This window comes from Babylonia areolata, chromosome 28, assembly GCF_041734735.1.
Source record: "Babylonia areolata isolate BAREFJ2019XMU chromosome 28, ASM4173473v1, whole genome shotgun sequence".
NCBI classification, from domain to species: domain Eukaryota; kingdom Metazoa; phylum Mollusca; class Gastropoda; order Neogastropoda; family Buccinidae; genus Babylonia; species Babylonia areolata.
Window position 1 is genome coordinate 1,887,828 of NC_134903.1, and position 26,412 is coordinate 1,914,239.

Genomic DNA, 26,412 nt, shown 5'->3' on the forward strand with positions numbered 1-26,412 from the left:
TTGATTTGTCTCTGTATAAGATTCAGCGCCATATAAATACTACAACTACTTATCATTATCATCATTATTATCATTATCATTATCATCATTATTATTATCATTGGATGGGAAGAAGGAACCATACAGTGCAGGGTCATCCACTTCATGGAGTCTTTGGGAGTGTGGCTCAAATTCCTGACCAACACTGCAGATGTGTGTATCTCTCAGTCTGGTGGACTCCAGGAGAGGATAATGATGTGAAAAAGAAACAGTCTTGTCAGGTGAACCCAAACCTAAACGGGCCCCATGGCAACATCGTCATCACCCCCGTCATCTGTCATAGTCGTCAAAATAATAGAAAACAAAATATAGGAAATTCTGTGCGCGTGCACACGCGCGCGCACACACACACACACACACACACACACGCACACACACACACACGCACACACACACACTGCTACCCAAGTGTGTCCCAGGTACTCTATGGTCCATTGTTTTTTGCTGGTTGTTGTTGTTGTTGTTTTATTATTCTCCCAGCGGCGTCAGTACGCCAGCCCTTCAATCTGTCAGCCCATCATCACGACCATCACGGCCCAAGCGTGGGGGATTCTATCAACACGGAGACCACGTGCTTGCTCCATCGCGTGGGGACAGTGATCGGCCAGAGCAGATAGCCCACGCCATCGTGACGAAGGTCCTGGCTTCAGCACGACTCTGCTCAGCATATAACCTGCGCCAGCATCCTTCTCCAGCAACGTCTCTTCTTCACTGAGCTGGCAGTAGCAGCAGTGCTGAGTGACTTGGACTTCTACAGCCGGGTGTGTATCTTCGTTGCTTGAACGAGAACAGCCAGCTACGAGGCGTCTCCTCCTCCAAAGTTTTGGGATCGTTTTGTCCATTGACAGTAATTCGTTCAGTTCACCGCTCTTCCGCCATGAGATCGCTGTGGTTTTCTGCTGCTGTCCTCCTCTCTGTGTGGGTCTGTGGTGAGTAGGACAGGGCTAGCATATATATATATATATATATATATATATATATATATATATATATATATATGTGTGTGTGTGTGTGTGTGTGTGTGTGTGGGTGTGTGTTACAAAGAGAGGGGGAGAGAGAGATACAGACAGACGGACAGAGAGACAGAGACAAAGACAGTGAGATACAGAAAGAGAGATACAGAGCAGTTGAATGAGCCGAAATCTTTTTTTTTCTGTTTTAATTGATTGAAGCAGACAATAAAATATTGAATTGATGTAAGGCCCGACCAGCACTTTGGGGTTTATCGTGGGTCAGGCACCAGTTTCCTTTAACAATAAACAGGGAGGGGACCAACTTCCTTTAACAATAAACAGGGAGGGGACCAACTTCCTTTAACAATAAACAGGAAAAAGAGAAAAAGAAAGAAAAGCAGATGTGTTGAATGAATGGGTTGGTCCACAGGCTTTAGCGCCTCCTGGAAACAGAGACAGAAATTGTGCCCACCTAGGGCCGTATTCAAGACAACAGTCATTTTACCTCAGGGCAAGTTATCTTCGACATGGTACAGACCCATGGGTATAGTTTAACATGAAGGTTAAATTATCTTCATATTCAAGACATGCACTGTGCACTCAGGCAGCTAAACCATCGTCAATGATTAAAAATCCCGGTGATTCCCTTCTGTGCATGTTCTTTTACTTCGCACAGCACCACAGTTCAGAGCAGTCAGAGAGTTCGCAAAACACGTGCTATCCGCAAAGCACGCCTGTTTTCCCTCAACAAAAACACAAAAGGATCCGTCATATTTACCTCTGCTTCGTGGGCAGTCACCTTTGGCAGATAGTAATGGTAAATTGCCTATGGGTTTTTTGACCCGTGGGTAGGCTCTCGTGTTCCTGAATACCGGATACTGCTTACAAGTTTGCCTTGCCTCAGGCAGATTACCCGCAGGTACACATTTACCCGTGGACACGATGGACTCTTGAATACGGTCCCTAACGGGAGTCTGCCATCCCAGTCAAAGACCTTCCATTCATTGCTCAAAATCTTCTTCAGAGAAATGATGATAGGAATTCAAAGAAACACCATGATTTTTTTTAAAAGGAGTGAAAGGTCTTTGCAAACTCTACAGTTATAAGTCCAAGGATTTAACTATTGTTTTATATTAGGTAAGCCATTGGTCGACTGGATTCTTAACTCAGTGTGACATAAGTGGTTTGCTCTGAATCCCGGCTGCTTTGGAAGAAAGAGTTCAAAGTCATTTGAATAATTCAGTATTTATATGGAGTTCCAAAGTATAGACATATAAATCCATCATGGACTGCTTTTTTGAAGTCATTGGATTATGACTTTTCTGGGTTTGATTGAGAACACTAGACTTGAACATTTTGCCACAGGGGATGCTAGTTCACTGCCAATGTCGGGATGTCTGAGGACTCCACAGGGTACATAAATGCAGTCATATCAGGCATATAACTGGTTCTCTCCCTCAGAGAGAATTCAAATGGCCCCCAACTGCAGTCTGTGAAGGATGTCGGTCATCAATTTCACATTTCCCTTTTTTTTTATACAATATATATCGTTGCCATGTTATTTGAATATCGGAAGGGTTGTTTGGTTGTTATCTGCGCTTGTTTTCCTTCACTGTCAGTATATCCTTAATTTCGTCAGCCAGTGGTGGATAGCATCTCTTCGGAGATCTTCACTATTTGTATATCCTTAATTTCGTCAACCAGTGGTGGATAGGATCTCTTTGGAGATCTTCACTATCAGTATATCCTTAATTTCGTCAACCAGTGGTGGATAGCATCTCTTTGGAGATCTTCACTATCAGTGTATCCTTAATTTCGTCAACCAGTGGTGGATAGCATCTCTTTGGAGATCTTCACTATCAGTGTATCCTTAATTTCGTCAACCAGTGGTGGATAGCATCTCTTCGGAGATCCAAGTAAAGTCTGCTGTACACGACACTTTACCGGAGTCAGTGCTGTTTGGCTGTCAATGCTGACCACCGTGCTCAGTATACTTCTTCTTCTTCTTTCTTCCTTCTTCCTTCGTGGGCTGCAACTCCCACGTTCACTCTAATGTACACGAGTGGGCTTTTACGTGTATGACCGTTTTTACCCTGCCATGTAGGCAACCATACTCCGTTTTCGGGGGTGTGCATGGTGGGTATGTTCTTGTTTCCATAACCCACCTAACGTTGACAAGGATTACGGGATCTTTAACGTGCGTATTTGATCTTCTGCGTGTGTATAAACATATATATACGTATGTATGTATGTGTGTGTGTGTGTGTGTGTGTGTGTGTACAGAGAGAGAGTAAGAGAGACAGAGAGAGAGGGTGAAACGGGGGCACAGATATAGAGACAGAGACAGAGAGAGAGAGAGGTGTCTTTCTGTCCTTGTACACGTCTGCTTTACGTCTCCACGTGTGTGTGTGGATGTGTGTGTGTTGTGTGTGTGTATTTGTGTGTGTGCGTGTGTGTGTGTGTGTGTGTGTGCAGACGTCAGCACAGCCCCAGCCAGTATGGAGAAGGAGGAGGACAGGTTCCTGGGAGGGTATTCCATCATGGAATTCCTCTTTTACCCGTTCTATGTGGAGGTGTTTTATGGCCCCAACCACCATTGTCATGGCGTCCTCTATGACGAAAGCACCGTCATCACAGTGGCTCACTGCTATGACAATGTGTACGCTGCTCTACCTCTCGTTCTAGCTGTTGTTGTTCTTCTTCTTCTCCTTCTTCTTCTTCTTCGTCTTGTTGTTGTTCTTGTTGTTGTCGTTGTTGTTGTTCTTCTTGAATAGCAGTTTCTGTACTAAATGCATCACATTTTTAAAATAACCATAGATATATATATTCTAATTTAACACGTCAATTAAGAAATATTAGTTCCAAAATAAAAACTCCAAATGCAACAATAGAAATTTGTTTTTAAAAAAACGTGGATCTGCAAATATACAAAGATAAAATTAGAAAACAGAGCTAATGTTGAATGTGCAAAGAAAAAATAAAGTACATTGCTTCGTGCCCAGTGACACATGAGGTCGTCACCAATGATGCCCACTGTGACACATGAGGTCACCAATGATGCCCACTGTGACACACGAGGTCACCAATGATGCCCACTGTGACACATGAGGTCGTCACCAATGATGACCACAGTGACACACGAGGTCGTCACCAATGATGCCCACTGTGACACATGAGGTCACCATTCATGCCCACTGTGACACATGAGGTCGTCACCAATGATGCCCACTGTGACACATGAGGTCACCAATGATGCCCACTGTGACACATGAGGTCACCAGTGATGCCCACTGTGACACATGATGTCGTCACCAATGATACCCAGTGTGACACATGAGGTCACCAGTGATGCCCACTGTGACACATGAGGTCGTCACCAATGATCTCCACTGTGACACATGAGGTCACCAGTGATGCCCACTGTGACACATGAGGTCGTCACTAATGATGCCCACTGTGACACATGAGGTCACTAATGATGCCCACTGTGACACATGAGGTCGTCACCAATGATGCCCACTGTGACACATGAGGTCGTCACCAATGATCTCCACTGTGACACATGAGGTCGTCACCAATGATACCCAGTGTGACACGTGAGGTCGTCACCAGTGTTGCCCACTGTGACACATGAGGTGGTCACCAATGATGCCCACTGTGACACATGAGGTCATCACCAGTGATGCCCACTGTGACACATGAGGTCGTCACCAGTGATGTCCACTGTGACACATGAGGTCACCAGTGATGCCCACTGTGACACATGATGTCACCAATGATGCCCACTGTGACACATGATGTCGTCACCAATGATGCCCACTGTGACACATGATGTCGTCACCAATGATGCCCACTGTGACACATGATGTCGTCACCAATGATGCCCACTGCTGCCTGTCTGCTGCTTCGTGCTGTCTCGGCAGGCCTCCTCCATGTGTTGAACCCCTGAGCACCATGTCTCCTTTTGTTTCATCTATTGATTGATTTATTGATTTATATTCATTTGTTCATCCACCTTTCTGTTTTATTTATGTCAATTATCATTTTATTATTTTCTAATACAGGCTATATTTTGTCTTGAACACCATCACATTTCCTCTATATATGTGTGTGGTTCGTCCGTCGGGATCGACTAGGACCATCTAGTCATCCTGGGGGTGGTTGGGTTGGGCTCTGTGGGTGTGCAGATGATTGGTCAGGCCAATCCGCGCCCGGAAGGTTCTGACGCAGTGTGGACAGGGGATGGTGGCGGCTGTCGGGTACTTGCTGGCACTGCTTTTCCTGCCCTGTCTGTGTTGCTCTGCTGCAGCAATTCTGTTGGCCTCAAAGGATTTGGCGCCTTTGTGGACAGCTGAACGCCACTTTGGTCTGTCCATTGCATTCAGCTCCCATGTGTCGTGGCTGATGTTGAAGGCCTTCAGAGAAGCTTTCAGAGTGTCTTTGAAGCGCTTCTTTTGGCGTCCATGGGAGCGCTTGCCATGTTGGAGTTTGCGGTACAGCAGTTTCTTGGGGAGCCGGTGGTCTGGCATGTGAACTGCATGGCCTGCCCAGCGCAGCTGGGCCTGCATCAAGATGGTGTAGATGCTGGGCAAGTTTGCACGAGTGAGCACCTCTGTGTCAGGGATCTTCTCATGTCACTTTATGCCGAGTTTTCTGAGGCTGGTGGTGTGGAAGTTGTTCAGCTTTTTGGCGTGGCGTTTGTAGACCGTCCATGATTCACATCCATAGAGCAGTGTGGTGAGAACTATGGCCTTGTATACTTTGAGCTTCGTCTCCAGGGTGATGCCTCTCCTGTTCCAAACGTTCTTATGGAGTCTGCCGAAGGCAGCGCTGGCTTTGGCGAGTCTGGTATTCACCTCGTCGTCGATGACAACTGTGCGAGAGAGTGTACTGCCCAGGTATGTGAACTTGTCCATCGCATTCAGTCGTTGCCCGTTGATGAAGATGTTTGGTTCAACGTAAGGCTTTCCTGGAGCTGGCTGGTGCATCACCTCAGTCTTCTTTGTGCTGATTGTGAGGCCAAGGTTGTCACAGGCAGCAGAGAATTTGTCGACGCTGTGTTGCATGTCAGCTTCGGAGGCAGCGTTGAGAGCGCAGTCATCAGCAAACAGGAAGTCGTTGACGGTGTCTGTCCTCACCTTGGTTTTTGCTTGAAGCCTCCTGAGGTTGAAGAATGAGCAATCTGTGCTGTACCTGATGCCAATGCCTTCGTCAGTGCCTCTGAAGGCATCTGTCAGCATGGCTGAAAACATGAGACTGAACAGGGTGGGGGCAAGAACACACCCTTGCTTGACTCCGTTGGAGACAGGGAATGGTTCTGAAGTCTCTCCGTTGTCTTGGACTCGGGCCAGCATCCCATCGTGTAGTTGCCGTATGATGGTGATGAACTTTCTGGGACATCCGTACTTCGCCATGATTCTCCAAATGCCATCTCTGCTAACAGTATCGAAGGCCTTGGTCAGATCGACATAGGTGGAGTAAAGGTCGGCGTTCTGTTCCTGACACCTCCTGGAGCTGCCTGTCAGCAAACACCATGTCGATAGTCCCGCGTTCTTTCCGGAAGCCACACTGGCTCTCTGGTAGGAGACCTTGCTCGAGGTGCGCTATGAGACGGTTGAGTAGCACTCTGGCCAGAGTCTTGCCTGCAACGGACAGCAGGGATATTCCACGATGGTTGTCACAGGCCTGACGATTTCCTTTGCGCTTGTACAGGTGTATGATGGAAGCGTCTTTGAAGTCCTGTGGAACTGCCTCATGCTGCCAGATGAGCTGGAACAGCTGATGAAGCTTCTCAGTCAGCGCCATACCACCTTCTTTGTAGACCTCAGCTGGAATGGAGTCTGAGCCGGGGGATTTGCCATTGGATAGAAGACAGATAGCTTTCTGGGTCTCCTCCAAAGTTGGAATGGCATCCAACGACTCACTGACTGGCAACTGGGGGAGTCGGTCAAAGGCTTCCTCATTGATGGTGGAAGGGCGGTTCAGTATGCTGTCAAAGTGTTCAACCCATCTCTCAAGGATCCCGTCCTTGTCAGTGATTAGGGTAGAACCATCAGCACTGAGGAGTGGAGCAGATCCGGAGGTGGTGGGACCGTAGACTTCTTTCAGGCCGTTATAGAAGTTCTTCATGTCGTTCCTGTCTGAAAAGCCCTGGATCTCATCAGCTTTGTTGCTCAACCGGGAATCCTGCACTGTCGCAGCTTCAGCTGGATGGTGCTGCGTGCGCTTTTCAGTATGTCTTTCTTTGACTGTGACTTGGGATCTTCAATGTGAGCTCTGTAGGCTTGGCGTTTGTCTTCCAGTAGCTGCTTGATCTCAGTGCAGTTCTCATCAAACCAGTCTTTGTGCTTCCTGGCAGAAGGCCCCAGGCACTCCATGGCAGTGTTGTACACCGTCTCATGCAGTGCGCCCCATGCTGCCTCCACATTCTGGTTGTCCAGCACGGTGGACTCAAGGCGTTCCTCCAGGGTGTCAGCAAAGCTCTGCTTGATGTTGCCTAGCTCCAGCTTGTTGACATTCAGGCGTTTGGGTGCTTTCATGCCCTGAGGCCGTCTCTTGGGCTGGATGCGGAGGTTGTGTTTGGAGACGATAAGGCGGTGGTCTGTCTAGCACTCGGCGCCGCACATGGCCCTCATAACTCGTACGTCCAGCCTGTCCCTCTTCCTGACGATGACAAAGTCGATGAGATGCCAATGCCCAGAGCGAGGATGCATCCATGACGTCCTGTTACGGGTAGGGAGGCAGAAGACGGTGTTTGTGATAAGAAGGTCGTGCTCAACACATATCTGTAGAAGTAGCTGACCATTGCTGTTACAGTTGCCAACCCCATGCTTCCCAATCACGCCTTCCCAGGAGGTGCTGTCACACTAATGTAACAGAATGTCAATTTACGACACAGTGAGCAATGCATTGCATGTACCGTTTGACTACGCTCTGCAAGGGTATTTCAACAAACAAACAACACTAAACAAACGTAGAATAACGTGTAGAACATGACACCTCAGTTCTTAACTAAAGGTACATATTGGCAGTTCAACTACAGGTACAATGCCATATGATTATCTACGACTTCTCAATAGCTTTTCAAAAATATAAAAAGAACAGCAGAGGAGGTAACTGATGTCCCGACTATATGGGCTAGAATATTTGATTATAGTGGAGAGTGTCTTGCCCAAGTTACATCCCCACTTTCTCGGCCAAGAGGGTTTAAGGATAGTCGGCGTTGGGAATGATTCCCAAAGGCCAACTAGGGCCTTAGGCTGCAGCACTAACAGCCAGTGCAACTTTGCCTCCTAGATTAAGAGTCATAGTCCTTCACAAAAGACTAAGCTGTAAATGATTTCCTATTGCAATGGAGAAACCATTGATAATGCAGCTCTCACTTTGCTGCTGGCACAACTATAAGCTTATGTCAATCTATGTTATAAGCTGAGTGTTGGCAAAAAATCGTGATAATGCATTTCCTTTACATATATCTGTTTTTCTATTGTGTACTTTTTTCATATAGTTCAGTAATACATGCGTGTAAAACTGGTTTGACCTTATTCTGCATCTGTCTACGAAAAAAGAGAGCTGCCTCGTTTCGTTTTTTCATCAGTACCAGATACGATAAGCTCGAGGCTGAAGAACAACTTTCACAATTTCCACATATTTTTTTGTCTTTCATCTTATTTTCGAGCTGAAGCCAGAACAATCGTATAACTTGGCAAAACCACAAATATTGTTGCACAACATCTTTTTCAGTGTCACAAGAATTACATCTATCGTTTTCAGTATCGTCCATTTTAGAAATATTAATCAACACTAAAATTCTATCACAGAGTTTGAGTTGAAACCATTGCATCTGTATTTCCTTAATGTTCCTTATCTTTCTTAATACAGCCATCACTCCAGTGCTTGCCTAAAAGCCTGAACATTAGGTACCCCTGTTCCTCCGTTTTCTGCGTCACACACCGCAGACACTCATTTTATCTTGTTTTGTTGTTGTTGTGTCCATATCCTTTTTGAAGCCTTAAAAATTTCTGATTCTTTGGAGTTGCCCCTAATTTCCATAAAGGCGTTATAAGCTAACAAAAACTTAATTGACCTTTCCACTTTCCACTGCAACCAATAAATGCAGAGTATGTCACTGGGTTCCCGAGCAGCAGAGTACTTTTCCAGGTGACCTGTACACGCGAGCAGTGCATGTCAACAATGGCGTCTGACCCAGTTTCTTCCCAGCTACAAAACAGACAAATCAGGCGACAAAGCCAACGTTTTACAGCGTTGAAAGTTCTGGAACTGCTTCAAACAGAACGTTCTGATGTTGATGAGTAAGGTGATGACAGTGATGAAGAACATGCAAGATTATCAAACACTGTCTTAATCAACATTGGTTTCTTTGTATCATGTATATTGCTGAAATACGGAAGTTGCAAAACTATGTTTCTTTATTTGTATCATGTATATTGCTGAAATACGGAAGTTGTAAAACTATGTTTCTTTATTTGTATCATGTATATTGCTGAAATACGGAAGTTGTAAAACTATGTTTCTTTATTTGTAACATGTATATTGCTGAAATACGGAAGTTGCAAAACTATGTTTCTTTATTTGTATCATGTATATTGCTGAAATACGGAAGTTGCAAAACTATGTTTCTTTATTTGTATCATGTATATTGCTGAAATACGGAAGTTGCAAAACTATGTTTCTTTATTTGTATCATGTATATTGCTGAAATACGGAAGTTGCAAAACTATGTTTCTTTATTTGTATCATGTATATTGCTGAAATGCGGAAGTTGCAAAACTATGTTTCTTTATTTGTATCATGTATATTGCTGAAATGCGGAAGTTGCAAAACTATGTTTCTTTGTGGTCAATTTCAGTTTTACCCGAAATCTCACTGCACGGTGTGGCGGTTATCAACGCAGCGCTATTGAGAAAATCATCCTGGTGAGTGTGTCTGTCTACACTGTTTGTTTATGTACGTGTGTACGTATGCAACAGCAAAGTGAGAGCTGTATGATCAATGTTTTCTCCATTGCATTCAAAACTAGATGAAATAAGTTACAATTGAACGCTAACAAAACTGAAGCAATGATCATTGGAACTAAACAAAAACTATCTTCCATCACAGTGACACAGTCAAACGTGACAGTACATCCATCCCCCTTTCCAGCTCAGTCAGGAACCTCGGCGTTGTCCTTGACAACACACTGTCAACGCAAACAAATATCAGTCAGGCACGTCAATCCTGCTGCTGTCAATTGCAGCGCATCAGTCCCCTTCAGAAATATCTGTCCACCGACGCAACATACAGACTTGTCCTTTCTCTCATTCTCTCTCGTATTGACTACTGTAACTATCTGTTGTCTGGATTGCCTGCTTCATCCATTCTGTCCCGTCAGCGCATACAAAACTATGCTGCCCGACTCGTCCTCAGAATGAAAAGATCTGAGCACATCACTCCTCTTTTGCAGCATCTCCATTGGCTCCCTGTCTCACACAGAATAAAGTACAAGATCAGTACTCTATGTTATAAATGTGTGTACAAATCTGCTCCTTCCTATCTCTGTGGCTGACTTCACCTCTACACTCCATCTCGTTCTCTACGATCAGCTTCGGATCCACTCTGTTTACGCATACCCAGATTCAAACACTCCACTGTCGGTCGCCGTTCTTTCTCTGTCTCTGGACCTTGCATTTGGAATGAACTTACTCTTTCGCTTCGTCAAGTCTCCGCACTCAGCTCTTTCAAGTCTGGCCTTAAAACCCACCTCTTCCCAAAATAGCCTCCCTTCCCTGCCTCTTTCTTGTCTTCAGTTTCTCCAGTTTGAGAGTTATGCATGCGTGTGAATGACTGGTGTGAAAGTGCTTTGGTTTGTCTCTGCACAAGATTCAGTGCGAAATGATTATCATTATTATCATTATCATCAATATTATTATGATTATAATGGGAAGTATGGGTGTACGTATATATGTTACATACGTCTCTCTCTCTCTCTCTCTCTCTCTCTCTCTCTCTCTCTCTCTCTCTCTCTCTGTCTCTCTGTATCTCTGTATCTCTGTCTCTCTGTCTCTGTCTCTCTCTCTGCACACACACACACACACACACACACACGCACGCACGCACGCAATCATACACACACACACACACACACACACACACACACACACACACACACACAAATATATATATATATGATGACTGACCAGGTAGAAAAGTGACCACTGATCACCCACTCTGTATCATTATACAAGTTAAGCAGACTGCAAAGACAATCGCGTGTGCTGCGAAACAGATCGGCTCAAATCAAGCTAATTCTGATAAGAAGTGTGTTTCTTACAAGGTGTTCAATAATATATTTCTAAATTATTCCTGAACCGATTTACGTCGGATAGGTCGCAAAAGAAAGAGCTCAACGCCTACTTTCTGATGAGTATAAAATGAAATGTTGATTATCTAAGATGAATTTATAATCTTAATTTAAGTCACCTGAAAAGGGTCAGTTTTAGCGAGCTCGTCGCTGAAACTTACAAACTGCGTTAAAACAGTTAACGTAGGCAAACATAAATGAAATAGATTTAAAGATGGAATTGCGACGATTCTGTCAGTATATAATACTTGCAGTTTACTGATCTGACAAAAAAGATATCAATTAAATACCCAGCGTCAGAAACACATATGTCAGCTCACCCAATTGTGTACAGTGATGCTGGTAATAGAGTGATGTGTGGCGAGACAAAATGACGTAAGCTTAGCGTCAGTTGAAATCTTTAGACTGACGAACATGCAACTGAAATCAAGTAAGCTTCTAGCTGATTAAAATGTGTGTGTAAGCACAACAAATATAATATTACAGTGAATGATACAGACACTTGATTTAATAAATGATTGGAGCCTTTGTCTAAAAGGGGATTTGCATTCAAACCGGGAATGGCGTCACACATTGTGCGCGAGTCGTTGTAGACCGGCAAGTCAGTTGCGAAAACGGTGTCTACTGTTGGTGTTGTGGTAAACAGTCAGTGAAGCCAGCCTAGCGCTTGGCTACACACACACACACACACACACACACACACACACACACACACACACACACACACACACACACACACACACACACACACACACACACACACCTTTATATATATATATGTGTGTGTGTGTGTGTGTGTGTGATAAACTAGCACAGGAAACGAACTTGACAGGGTGGTAGAAATGAATGAGACCTTTAAAGTCACCCCTTTATATTGGTGTGGTAATCAGGATCAGAGGACTACGGCAAAATAAAAATAAGATAAAGACCGTGGTGTGCCCCAATTTTAATCAACCTTGGTCTTCTGACTGGTTATGGGTACAGTATGATCCCTAGAGAAATTCAAAATCAAAGGTTAAAGGTCAAGGTCACAACCTGGCATACGATATCAATAGGAAATATTTCTGCGAGAGAGGTCTGCTATGTAATCTTCGGCAGACTTGGTAAAAAAGATTACTTGTGGTGAAAGCGAAACCATGAAAAGAAACAAAAGTCAAAGATCAAGGTCACAACATGACCCCCTAGGAAAAATGTGAAAGTCATAGAAGTTTGGTTTTTTCCGATTTTCATACAACATGGTATACCAATGCTGTGTAAAATTCTGTGTCAAAGGTAAAGGTCACATCAGTGTATCTTTTAACCATATTACCCATGATGATTGTGCATGACTTTTTTTTTCTCTCATCGTTTTTTTCATAATTCTAAGTGCATACCACAAGTTAGTCTTGAAGGCCTTGCCTCTCTCGTTAAGGTGGGGTTTTTTTAATATGATTTTATTTCTTCTTTTTTTTCTTTTTATGTTAACGTTTCACACAAACATGGAACAGGGTCTCAAGGCACGATCAGTGCGTTGGATCTATGCGAAGATCAGGCATTGACTCAAAACAAAAAAATATATATATATTTATATATAATTATGTGTGTACATATATGTTGTTGGTTTTTTGTTGTTGTTGTTGTTTTTTTAAAGCAGATGTGTTGTAGCGTATATGGATCAGTATGCATGCTTTGACACCTCAACTGAAACTGTTGCAGTTGGTGCTGTTTTGTTGTTGTTGTTTGTTTGTGTCGTTTTTGTTGTTGTTGTTTGTTTCTTGATTATTTCTCCATCCCCTCTATTATTTTATTTTTTTATTATTTTTTCTGTCTCCCATCCCCAGCACCCAAACTATACTGAGGTGCGTTTCTTGCCGTTCAACGACGTGGCTCTACTGAAGCTGGCTGAGCCCTTTGATATGTCCCACTTCTGTCAGATGGCCATTCTCCCTGACGATGACATTGACGATGACGACCTGCTCCAGGACTATGTCTTCGCCATTGGCCGTAATGCCGGTATGTATTTGTATTTGTATCGAAGTGAATTTTGCTACATGATTTTGCCAGGGACAACACTTTTGTTGCCGTTGGTTCTTTTACGTGCACTGAATGCATGCTGCACACAAGACTTCGGTTTATCATCTCATCCGAATGACTAGCGTCCAGACCACTACTTAAGGTCTAGTGGAGGGCGAGAAAATACTGGCGACTGCCGGTGTGATTCGAACCAGTGTGCTCAGATTCTCTCGCTTTCTATGCGGACTGTATCCCTCTCGTTGTCACTGGCACCATTAATACTGCTGCTGCTGTTGCTGTTGCTGTTGCTGCTGCTGCTGTTGCTGCTGCTACTGTTGCTGCTGCTGCTGTTGCTGCTGCTGTTGCTGTTGCTGTTGCTGCTGCTGCTGTTGCTGCTGCTACTGTTGCTGCTGCTGCTGTTGCTGCTGCTGTTGCTGCTGCTACTGTTGCTGCTGCTACTGGTACTGGCGACTGCCGGTGTGATTCGAACCAGTGTGCTCAGATTCTCTCGCTTTCTATGCGGACTGTATCCCTCTCGTTGTCACTGGCACCATTAATACTGCTGCTGCTGTTGCTGTTGCTGTTGCTGCTGCTGCTGTTGCTGCTGCTACTGTTGCTGCTGCTGCTGTTGCTGCTGCTGTTGCTGCTGCTACTGTTGCTGCTGCTACTGGTGCTGCTGCTGCTGCTGCTGCTGCTGCTGCTGCTGCTACTGTTGCTGCTGCTACTGTTGCTGGTGATGATGATAATGCTTGTGCTACGACTAATGTTCCTGCTTCTAGTGTTATTACTACTACTCAGGATGATGATACTGATGATGATGGTGATGATGATGATAATGATGATAATAATAATAACAATGATGATAGTTTCAGTTTCAGTAGCTCAAGGAGGCGTCACTGCGTTCGGACAAATCCATATACGCTAAACCACATCTGCCAAGCAGATGCCTGACCAGCAGCGTAACCCATCGCGCTTAGTCAGGCCTTGAGGGGGAAAAAAGGTGAATAAATGATTGATAAGCTTACACAAATAAATAAATAAATAAATAATAAATAATAACTATAATGTAAAAATTAAAAAAAAATTAAAAAAAGCAAATAGATGTAAAACATGAAGACACACATTCACATATACACCCACACATGCATAACAGATATGCACCGAACATGCAGTTTCACAGATATGAAAGCAGTCAAATACATATAAACGTACATGAGCTCCAACACACACACACACACACCACACACATTACCCTGCACCTCCTCTACCCCCCTCCTCCACACACTCATTTCTGGTCTACGTAACACAGCTTCCACGGCACACACACACACACACACACACACACACACACACACACACACACACACAGATGAACACTTACTTGTACAAGCGCACACACATATGCCCATATCTCCACACACATATGTACAAAGATATATATATATATATATATATATATATATATATATATATATATATATATATATATATATACATACGTTCCAATATCCTGTTGCTCCCACAGTGTAGGCATGCATACACTCACATACCTCATCCTCTACCCCACCTCCCCCCGCACCCCCACGTCCCCCTCTCTCACACACACACACACACACACACACACACACACACACACACACACACACACACACGCACGCACGCACGCACGCACGCACGTGCACAGAACTCTACTGACACCTGTGTACACTTACACTCTCGCGCATGCACAAACGCACTCAAAAATACAGACCCACACATGCACACAAACACACACACATACACACACGCACAGAGGCTGCCACTGATTGGCCGCAAGAGGGATGGGAAAAGATCTCTGATGCCAAGAACGTGGCGTCTAGTGTGTTGCTCAGTCTATTGTATTTGGAAAAGCCCACAGAGACTCTGTTCCGTTTTGAAGAAGTTTGCGCAATGTTGGTTTGGAAATGATGCCGATATTTGTTTGATTAGCAAAGCATCGTGCTCTACCTTTCATGTTAGACTTTCGGCCACTCCCTCTCTCTGCTTTTATTTCTTTGAGGCGATCGATGGTGTGATGGCCTTGTACCTGTTCTTTTTGATATTCTTTGACTTTTCTGAGGATTTCCGATTGTCCTAGATGTAGGCCGCTCGTTGGTGTTGCGTTACCAGCAAGTCTGTCAGCTCGCTCATTTCCCTTAACACCTGCATGTCCCGGGCAGTATGAACATGTGAGTTTTTTAATCTGAAAGGCCTCTGGCCATTCCCGACAATGTCTTCCTAGAGTGGGTGAAATGGCTGTGTTGAATAGATGGTTGAGGTTTTCGGGGTTTTTGAAAATTTCACAGTCTTTCAAAGGAATGAAGGAAGAGGAGTAGCATGATGATAATAAGGTGGTATTCGTTTAGAGTTTATCCTGCAGCTTTTAGTGCATTCAGGCAATGCATCCAGTATAAATAAGAGACATGGTTCCTCGGTCCTTGACATCTTTCACAATCATGGTGACCAGGGCTCAATATTCCATCGTCATCATCGCAACACCTCTTTCGATTAGTTTGTCTGCAAGTGTGTGTGTGTGTGTGTGTGTGTGTGTGTGTGTGTGTGTGTGTGTGTGTGTGTGTGTGTGTGTGTGTGTCTGTGCGTGTGTAGGCGTATGTGTGTGTGTTGCGGCGGGGGGGGGGGGGGGTTGTGTGTCTGATAAACAGTCTTAGCTCGGGTGGCATTCTCTTGTGAGTTTGGAAATGGCATATACTCTGTCACGACTTGGTTAAAATGAGATATGTGTACGTGTGTGTGTGTGTGTGTGTGTGTGTGTGTGTGTGTGTGTGTGTGTGTGTGTGTGTGTGTGTGTGTGTGTGTGTGAGGGGAGGTGGGAGTGCGGGGGGAGGTGGGGTAGAGGATGAGGTATGTGAGTGTATGCATGCCTACACTGTGGGAGCAACAGGATATTGGAACGTATATATATATATATATATATATATATATATATATATATATATATATATATATATATATATATATATATCTTTGTATGTACGTGTGTGGGGTTGGAGGTGGGAGATATGGGCGTATGTGTGTGTGCTTGTACAAGTAAGTGTTCATCTCTGTGAGTGTGTGTTTGTGTGTGTGTGTGTGTGTGCCGTGGAAGCTGCGATACGTAGACTAGAAATGAGTGTGTGGAGGAGGGGGTAGAGGAGGTGCAAGGTAATGTGTGTGTGTGTGTTGGAGCTCATGTACGTTTATATGTATTTGACTGTGCTTTCATATGTGCTTGTACAAGTAAGTGTTCATCTCTGTGAGTGTGTGTTTGTGTGTGTGTGTGTGTGTGTGTGTGTGTGTGTGTGTGTGTGTGTGCCGTGGAAGCTGCGATACTTAGACTTGAAATGAGTGTGTGGAGGAGGGGGCTAGAGGAGGTGCACGGTAATGCGTGTGTGTGTGTGTGTGTGTGTGTGTGTGTGTATGTGTGTGTGTGTGTGTGTGTGTTGGAGCTCATGTACGTTTATATGCATTTGACTGTGCTTTCATATATGTGAAACTGCATGTTTGGTGCATTTCTGTTATGCATGTGTGGGTGTATGTGTGAATGTGTGTCTTCATATTTTACATTTATTCGCTTATTTATCACCATTGTTGTCTTATTTATTTATTTATGTTTTATTATTATCATTTTATTAGTATTACTAATATTATAACTACTACCTTTTTCTATATTATAATTATTTATTTATTTATTTATGCAAGCTTATCTATTATTTATTCCCCCGGTTTTTTTGGTTTTTTTTGGGTTTTTTGTGTTTTGTTTTTGTTTTTTTCTCAAGGCCTGACTAAGCGCGTTGGGTTACGCTGCTGGTCAGGCATCTGCTTGGCAGATGTGGTGTAGCGTATATGGTTTTGTCCGAACGCAGTGACGCCTCCTTGAGCTACTGAAACTGAAACTGAAATTGGTTAAAAAAAATATATAAAAAAAAATAATAATAAAAAAATAATAAAAAGCATGTGCATTTGCTTGCCCAAGAAGAAGACGGTGAAGAACAAAAAGAAAATGAAGAAGTGTTTATATGAGGAAGAAAAATAGGGAATACTTGAAAAATACATTGCCCTGGTCAAGTTAATTACGTTTCGTTTCGATTACAAAAAAGCAGAAAACAAAACAAACAAAAACACACACACACACACAAAAACAACAACAACAACAAAACAACAAACACGCAAGCGAACATACAACCAAACATGGAAAAGACAGCAGCCCTCACTGACTTCATGAACTGCTTCCCGGACCATGACGGAGGAGTGCTGGGGGCTGCCCCCATCCTGTTTTCTCCTCACTAACAATGGTACTAACCTGTGCATTCTATTGGACCAGACAAAAACCTAATTTTTGAGTTGTGGAAGATTTCAGCACAAGGGTTGAACCATTTACGGGTTAACTGGCCACAGCAGTCATTTAAGGCCTGTGCCAGGATGAATGACGGGCACAATAGCCGAGTGGTTAAAGCGTTTGACTTTCAATCTGAGTGTCCCAGGTTCGAATCTCGGTAATGGCGCCAGGTGGGTAAAGAGTGGAGAATTTTCCGATGCTGCACATGTCAGCATATGTGCAGACCTGCTTGTGCCTGAACCCCCTTCGTGTGTATTCGCAAACAAAAGATCAAACATGCACGTTGAAGATCATGTAATCCATTGTCAGCGTTCGGTGGGTTATGGAAACAAGAAGATACCCAGCATGCACACCCCCGAAAACGGAGTATAGCTGCCTAAATGGCGGGGTAAAAACGGTCATACACGTAAACGCCCACTCGTGTACATACGAGTGAACGTTGGATCACGAACGAAGAAGTAGAAGCACAAGGGTTTTATTTTTTGTTTGTTTGTTTTTTGTTGTTGTTGTTGTTGTTTTTCTGCCCCCTCATCTGCACCGTTTCAGTGGCATTACTCCCACGCCGCTCATTTAGATTCCCCCATACACGGCCACACCCGGGTTCGTCCGTCACAGTTCCAGCGTCGGCAGTCCGCAGGGAACCATCGATGTTAGGTCGCCAGGAGGCCACACACCACAGGAGACCCTGCACTGCTGCTGAGTCACTTCGGTGGTGTTCAGTGGTGCCTGTTCTGATTTAACGTACTTAGGACACCACCTACTAAGCCCCCTACTAACGACAATAATGGTTTAGTTGCGGAGCCAGACTGAGTGAGCGTCCCTTCCAGAGTGGAGACCGCCACCACGTCCCTCCAACAAGAGCCCCGCCCCCCCCCCCCCCCCCCCCCCCCCCCCCCCCCCCCCCCCCCCCCCATGAATCTGCCGACACTGAAGACATTGACAGGACTCATCCCAAGCACAGAAGTGGAAGGGTATTGAAACTGAGGTCACCATGAGAGCAGGGCATGAAAGGCCACAGACTCTGACACTGTTTTGTCTATATTGATGATGATGGAGGAGGAGGATGACGATGACGATGTTGCCATGGAGGTCCATTTTGGTTTGGGACTGCGTGACAAGGCTGTACTCTACGCTTCTTGTCATAATGATATCCCGGCGTTAACCAGGCCCGAGAGATACAGGCACTTGCAGTGTTGGTCAAGTAATTTGAGCAACACACCCAAAGACGCATCCTTGAAGTGGATGACACTCGACTGTGTGGTCCCAGTCTCCCCATTTAAGCCCACAGCACACTCAACTCTGGGTAGGAGCCGGCCATGGGCCGAAAAACCAACCTCCGCTGGGATTTGAACCCGCGTCCTCCCAACCGTCAGTACGCGACGCTAACCACTTCGCCATGGAGGCTGGTAAGAAGCACAAGGGTTGAACTTCTCACGGGCTGACTGCCCGCTACAGTCATTTCAGGACCAGAGTTGAACCTCTTGCAGTGACTGCCCGCTACAGTCATTTCAGGACCAGGGTTGAACCTCTTGCAGGCTGACTGCCCGCTACAGTCATTTCAGGACCAGAGTTGAACCTCTTGCAGGCTGACTGCCCGCTACAGTCATTTCAGGACCAGAGTTGAACCTCTTGCAGGCTGACTGCCCGCTACAGTCATTTCAGGACCAGAGTTGAACCTTTTGCAGGCTGACTGCCCGCTACAGTCATTTCAGGACCAGAGTTGAACCTTTTGCAGTGACTGCCCGCTACAGTCATTTCAGGACCAGAGTTGAACCTTTTGCAGTGACTGCCCGCTACAGTCATTTCAGGACCAGAGTTGAACCTCTTGCAGTGACTGCCCGCTACAGTCATTTCAGGACCAGGGTTGAACCTCTTGCAGGCTGACTGCCCGCTACAGTCATTTCAGGACCAGAGTTGAACCTTTTGCAGTGACTGCCCACTACAGTCATTTCAGGACCAGGGTTGAACCTCTTGCAGGCTGACTGCCCACTACAGTCATTTCAGGACCAGAGTTGAACCTCTTGCAGGCTGACTGCCCACTACAGTCATTTCAGGACCAGGGTTAAACCTTTTGCAGGCTAACGCACTAATCTAAAAATAGATGGATAGCTCTTTGGCTAGGAAAGCTTGAGCCAACTGGACGCAATACTGACACTTGTACCCGGCTGTCAGTCCGTTGAGAAGTCGTCTGCAAACTGGTGGTAGTTGCTGAACTCTAACCTTGTATCTTCGATATAAGTCGCGTTATGTATGCTCCCATGACATACCAAATGTTGTGTCTTGATCGATATCTGCCAATGGTTTATTAACCAAAGTTACAACAGGAAAACAGTGCAATGACACGTAGCGCAAATATGCTGTGGAGGCACACACAGGAATGTCAGCTTAACTAACGCCACGAGCAAGCGAAAGCTTGCCGTTAAGCAGTCACCGTAGCCAACTGAGCGACTGGCTGCATAAGTATATGAAGTAACTGCTTCGCACTGTACTTTCATGAGTAGCATAATGGCTGATTCAGCACTTCCACTGGCTTCAGTTAGCAAAGGGGCTCAAAGAAGGCATGGGCTATCCACCGCTTTTGAGACCAGTGTGGCTAACTGCCCACTGCAGTCATTTCAGGCTAACTGTCCACTGCAGTCATTTCAGGCTAACTACCCACTGCAGTCATTTCAGGCCTTCACCAGGATGACTTCATGGGGTTAACTTGGAGGGTCGTGGTGGGAGGTGGGGGGGCGGGGGGGGGAAGGGGGGGGGGGGGGGCATTGTGCGCTATCACACCGGTGTTGTTTGTGACAGCGAGGCTCGGCCATGGACAGCCAGTGGAAGTGGCGCTGATGATCCAGCCCGACGGTGTTTGCATCGCTTACTCTGTGGATTACGACGCTGACACACAGATGTGTCTGTTGAGCTCGAGCAACTATGAGGCAGTTTGTTTTGTGAGTGATCTGTGCTCTCTGAGTACTTTCTGTTTTTTGACATCTTTCACATGAATAAGGGTTTGGTTTTTGTGACTGATCTGTGCTATCTGTACATTTTGTTTTTAATATCTTTCACATAAATAAGTTGTTGTTTTTTTGTGAGCTATCTGTGCTCTCTCTTTGGGCACGTTTTGTTTTAGACATCTTTCACATGAATAAGGGTTTGTTTTTTGTGAGTGATTCGTGCTATCTGAACACTTTGTTTTTCACATCTTTCACATAAATAAAGGTTTCTTTTTTCTGTCGTGTGTGTGTGTGTGTGTGTGTGTGTGTGTGTGTGTGTGTGTGTGTGATCTGTGCTGTTTTGTTTTTCACATCTTTCACATGGATAGGTTGGGGCGTTTTGTGTGCGTGAGTGAGCACTTTTTCTTTTTTGACATCTTCCACATGAATAAGGGTTTATTGTGAGTGATCTGTGTTATCTCAGCACTGTTTGTTTTTCACATATTTCACATGGATAAGGGTTTATTGTGAGTGATCTGTGTTATCTCAGCACTGTTTGTTTTTCACATCTTCCACATGAATAAGGGTTTATTGTGAGTGATCTGTGTTATCTCAGCACTGTATATTTTTCACATCTTTCACGTGGATAAGGGTTTATTTTGTTTGCTGTTGTTGTTTTTAAAGTGATCTGTGCTATCTGAACACTTTTTGTTTGACATGTTTCACATGAATAAATATTTTTTGTGAGTGGTCCATGCTAGTTGAGCACTTTTTGTTTCAACTGGATAAATGTTTGACGAACATAGTGCATGATTTTGATCACGTCTTGCCTGGTTGATGTAACAATGTTGTGCATGTCAAATTATCCACTCTCTCTTTGTTCGATGTTTGTTTGTTTGTGTGTGTGTGTGTGTGTTTGCGTGTGTGCGTGCGTGCTTCACACATGCGTACGTGTTTGTATGTGTACTTCCTTAAAACCCACCTCCTCCCACACAGCCTCCTTCTCCTGCCTCTTCCTTGTTTTCAGTTTTTCCCCAGTTTTGGGTTACGCATGGATTTGACTGACTGGTGTGAAAGCACTTTGATTTGTCTGCACAAGATTTAATGCTATATAGATAATCATTGTTATCATTATTATTATCATTATCATCATCATTATTATTATTATTACACGACTTAATGTGTGAATGACGCTAAAATGTGATGTGTACTGACCCAGTCACAAGAGGGAGAAGCCGCAGCAGCAGTGTGTTTTATGACCCTTTACTATCCATGTTGCAGAGAGATGGAGATAATCATGTGTATGACCTCTGACTATCCATACTGCAGGGCTGTGCAGGTGGCCCTGGGTGTGACCTTTGACTATCCATGTTGCAAGGAGACGGAGGCAGCCCTGTGTATGGCTGCTGACTATCCATACCGCATGGCTATGCAGACAGTCATATGCAAGATCACTCCCTAACCAAAGGGCTATACAGGCAGTTACATGTGTGACTTTTTTTACTATCCATGTTGCAGGGAGACAGAGGCAGTCCTGTGTATGGCTGCTGACTATCCATACTGCAGGGCTCTACAGCAAGTCCTGTGACTATCCATGTTGCAGGGAGACAGAGGCAGTCCTGTGTATGGCTGCTGGCTATCCATACTGCAGGGCTCTACAGCAAGTCCTGTGACTATCCATGTTGCAGGGAGACAGAGGCAGTCCTGTGTATGGCTGCTGACTATCCATACTGCAGGGCTCTGCAGCAAGTCCTATGACTATCCATGTTGCAAGGAGATGCAGGCAGTCCTGTGTATGACCACTGACCACCCATACTGCGGGGCTCTGCAGGCAGTCGTATGACTATCCATGTTGCAGGGGGACGCAGGCAGTCCTGTGTATGACCACGGACCGTCCATACTGCAGGGCTCTACAGGCAGTCCTATGTATGACCTCTGACTATCCATGTTACAGGATGACAGAGGCAGTCCCGCTATCTTGGGTGACAAGACAGTGGTGGGCCTGGGATCATGGGTCTTCAATCAATGCTGGTTTGACAAAAGGTAATGAGTCAGTACTCTGCCAAACACTCCAAATGAGTGTAACCCCTACACTGCGAAACACTCCAAATGAGTGTAACGCCTACTCTGCCAAACATTCCAAATGAGTGTAACCCCTACTCTGCCAAACACTCCAAATGAGTGTAACCCCTACTCTGCCAAACACTCCAAATGAGTGTAACGCCTACTCTGCCAAACATTCCAAATGAGTGTAACCCCTACACTGCCAAACACTCCAAATGAATGTAACCCCTACTCTGCCAAACATTCCAAATGAGTGTAACCCCTACTCTGCCAAACACTCCAAATGAGTGTAACCCCTACTCTGCCAAACATTCTAAATGAGTGTAACCCCCTAACTGTTGATACCCAGTGAAATGACACACCAGTGTCGCAAGAATTTGAAGAACAATAGTTGCTATATCCGTGTTACAATTGTGTGGAGGGTTTTTTGTTTGTTTGTTTTAAGTAGATTTGTTAACTTTGCTGGGCAAAGTTAGTGAAGTCCAAAGAGGAATAACAACAACAACAACAACAATAATAATAATAATAATAAGTAGTAGTAGTAGTATTGGTAGTAGTGGTGGTGGTGGTGGTATTGTTATTATTGTTGTTGTCATCATAATAATCATCATTATCATTATTGTTATCATTAATGTTATTATTATCACTACCGTTATTATCACAAAACATTGTGGTCAGACCATATGTTCACCATTTCATGGGATATCATGACAAGGAAATAGCAGCAAGCACAAAGAAAATCACCACAACACCATCAGTCTTTGTGCAGAATCCTTTCTGTTAGTCACCGATAGTCTTTCTTTAGAGAATCCTTTATGTCAGTCACTGCCAATCTTTCTGTGCATAATCCTTTCTGTCTGTCACTGCCAATCTTTCTGTGCAGAATCCTTTATGTCAGTCACTGCCAGTCTTTCTGTGCAGAATCCTTTATGTCAGTCACTGCCAGTCTTTCTGTGCAGAATCCTTTCTGTTAGTCACTGATAGTCTTTCTGTGCAGAATCCTTTCTGTCAGTCACTGCCAGTCTTTCTGTGCAGAATCCTTTATGTCAGTCACTGTCAGTCTTTCTGTGCAGAATCCTTTATGTCAGTCACTGCCAGTCTTTCTGTGCAGAATCCTTTCTGTTAGTCACTGATAGTCTTTCTGTGCAGAATCCTTTCTGTCTGTCACTGCCAATCTTTCTGTGCATAATCCTTTCTGTTAGTCACTGCCAGTCTTTCTGTGCATAATCCTTTCTGTCAGTCACTGCCAGTCTTTCTGTGCAGAATCCTTTCTGTTAGTCACTGCCAGTCTTTCTGTGCATAATCCTTTCTGTCAGTCACTGCCAGTCTTTCTGTGCAGAATGCTTTCTGTTAGTGACCAATAGTCTTTCTGTGCAGAATGCTTTCCGTTAGTGACCAATAGTCATTCTGTACAGAATCCTTTCCGTTAGTGACCAATAGTCTTTCTGTGCAGAATGCTTTCCGTTAGTGACCAATAGTCTTTCTGTGCAGAATCCTTTCCGTTAGTGACCAATTGTCTTTTTGTTCAGAATCCTTTCCGTTAGTGACCAATAGTCTTTCTGTGCAGAATGCTTTCCGTTAGTGACCAATAGTCTTTCTGTGCAGAATCCTTTCCGTTAGTGACCAATAGTCTTTTTGTTCAGAATCCTTTCCGTTAGTGACCAATAGTCTTTCTGTGCAGAATGCTTTCCGTTAGTGACCAATAGTCTTTCTGTGCAGAATGCTTTCTGTTAGTGACCAATAGTCTTTCTGTGCAGAATCCTTTCCGTTAGTGACCAATAGTCTTTCTGTTCAGAATCCTTTCCGTTAGTGACCAATAGTCTTTCTGTTCAGAATCCTTTCCGTTAGTGACCAATAGTCTTTCTGTGCAGAATCCTTTCCGTTAGTGACCAATAGTCTTTCTGTTCAGAATCCTTTCCGTTAGTGACCAATAGTCTTTCTGTTCAGAATGCTTTCCGTTAGTGACCAATAGTCTTTCTGTTCAGAATCCTTTCCGTTAGTGACCAATAGTCTTTCTGTTCAGAATCCTTTCCGTTAGTGACCGTTGTAGATTTTGTCTTGCAGCTTGATTGTGTGATGGCTTATTGTTGGCTTTGCATCGCAGTCTGAATGTTTGAGCGATGAACCATTGTTGATCTTGTTTTGCAATCTGAATGTTTGAGCAACTAATCATTGTTGATCTTGACTTGCAGTCTGAATGTTTTAGCGACGAATCATTGTTGATCTTGTTTTGCAATCTGAATGTTTGAGCGACGAATCATTGTTGACCTTGTCTTGCAATCTGAATGTTTGAGCGATGATTCATTATTGAGCGATAACTATTGTTGATCTTGTCTTGCAGTCTGAAGGTTTGAGCGATAACTATTGTTGATCTTGTCTTGCAGTCTGAAGGTTTGAGCGATAACTATTGTTGATTTTGTCATGCAGTCTGAAGATTTGAGCGATAACTATTGTTGATCTTGTCTTGCAGTCTGAAGGTTTGAGCGATAACTATTGTTGATCTTGTCTTGCAGTCTGAAGGTTTGAGCGATAACTATTGTTGATTTTGTCATGCAGTCTGAAGGTTTGAGCGATGAACTATTGTTGATTTTGGTCTGTAGCGTTCCATCCTACTTCACTCGCTTGTCGTCATACATGGACTGGATCGAGGAGGCTGCCGAAGGCGAGGATTAAGTCCGCACCCTGACCCACATCCACCACACAGTCTTTACGAGTCTCTACATCTCCGTCTGTGAGCTGTACCTGTCCTCATCATCAATGTCTGTGAGCTGTACCTGTCCTCATCATCAATGTCTGTGAGCTGTACCCGTCAGTCCGTCGTTCATCAGCACCAGCAACACCACCACCCTGGTTTCCTTCAACTGGAAAACAATGCTTTTGCCCTGTCAGGAAATGGATGGATAAATGAATAAATAGATAGATAAATATATAAATAAACAAATAAATATATTCTTTTAAAAGATAAAGAATTGCAAACCACGTTACAAAACGTTTGCGTATTATAACTAACTTACTCTCTAACTAACTAACAAATAAATAGATAAATAAATAAATACATACATATATATGTGTGTATATATATATATATATATATATATATATATATATGAATATGTAAATGAATGAATAAAAGAGATAAAGAATTGCAAACCACGTTACAAAACCTTTGCACAATGATGCAAAGGGCAAGGAAAGTTTACAGCCTCAGCCTGTATTGTTTTTTTTGTGTGTGTGTGTTTTTGTTTTTTTGTTTTTTGGCAACATTGATATTCTAGAGGGCAGCCACCAATGATAGAATCACTGGGGTTCTTCTGGATCCCAGAGCTGATGCTGAACCACTTGTTGTTGATGTTGTTTCTAAAGATTTGAGCAACCACATCAACGAAATAAATTGATCAAGAGAAAGATACAGGAGTTGGTTTTGGTTCCTTTGATTTCCTGTCCTGAAAAAAATGCTCAGGGGAAAGACAGAGGTGTTAGTTATCGTCCCTTTGATTTCCTGGTCGTTGTCTTTGGACACGGTCTTCAAAACTATAGTGCGATGTCAAAGTGTAGTTTTATGAAGAATTTGTTTTTCTCAGTGGACATTTCACTGTTTTCCAAGTGTCATTGCCAGTGTCTGTAGCTATCGCTACCAACGTTGCTCGGTGTCTGAACGTAACCCAATTGTAGCATCGTTTCTGAACGCAGTTGCTTTACAGCCTCGTTCTGATCTCTCTGGCCACAGGC

The 26,412-nt window shown here is 44.1% G+C and overlaps 1 protein-coding gene across 1 annotated transcript; it reads left to right on the forward strand.

Moving 5' to 3' along the window:
- The first annotated feature begins 750 nt into the window (after positions 1-750).
- LOC143301867 (trypsin-like) lies at positions 751-25,630 on the forward strand. The gene is made up of 7 exons (XM_076616285.1): positions 751-968; positions 3,468-3,651; positions 9,862-9,928; positions 13,173-13,344; positions 20,495-20,634; positions 22,574-22,662; positions 25,284-25,630. Exons 1-7 carry the CDS (start codon positions 917-919, stop codon positions 25,354-25,356), a joined length of 777 nt encoding a protein of 258 aa, XP_076472400.1. The 5' UTR covers positions 751-916; the 3' UTR covers positions 25,357-25,630.
- Positions 25,631-26,412: the final 782 nt, after the last annotated feature.

What these genes read in the sequence shown, in the direction of transcription:
- LOC143301867 (XM_076616285.1), top strand. Translation starts at nt 917, where the DNA reads ATGAGATCGCTGTGGTTTTCTGCTGCTGTCCTCCTCTCTGTGTGGGTC. An exon ending in CTATTGAGAAAATCATCCTG is followed by an intron (nt 9,929 to 13,172) that starts GTGAGTGTGTCT and finishes TCCCATCCCCAG; the next exon opens with CACCCAAACTATACTGAGGT. An exon ending in ACTATGAGGCAGTTTGTTTT is followed by an intron (nt 20,635 to 22,573) that starts GTGAGTGATCTG and finishes TCCATGTTACAG; the next exon opens with GATGACAGAGGCAGTCCCGC.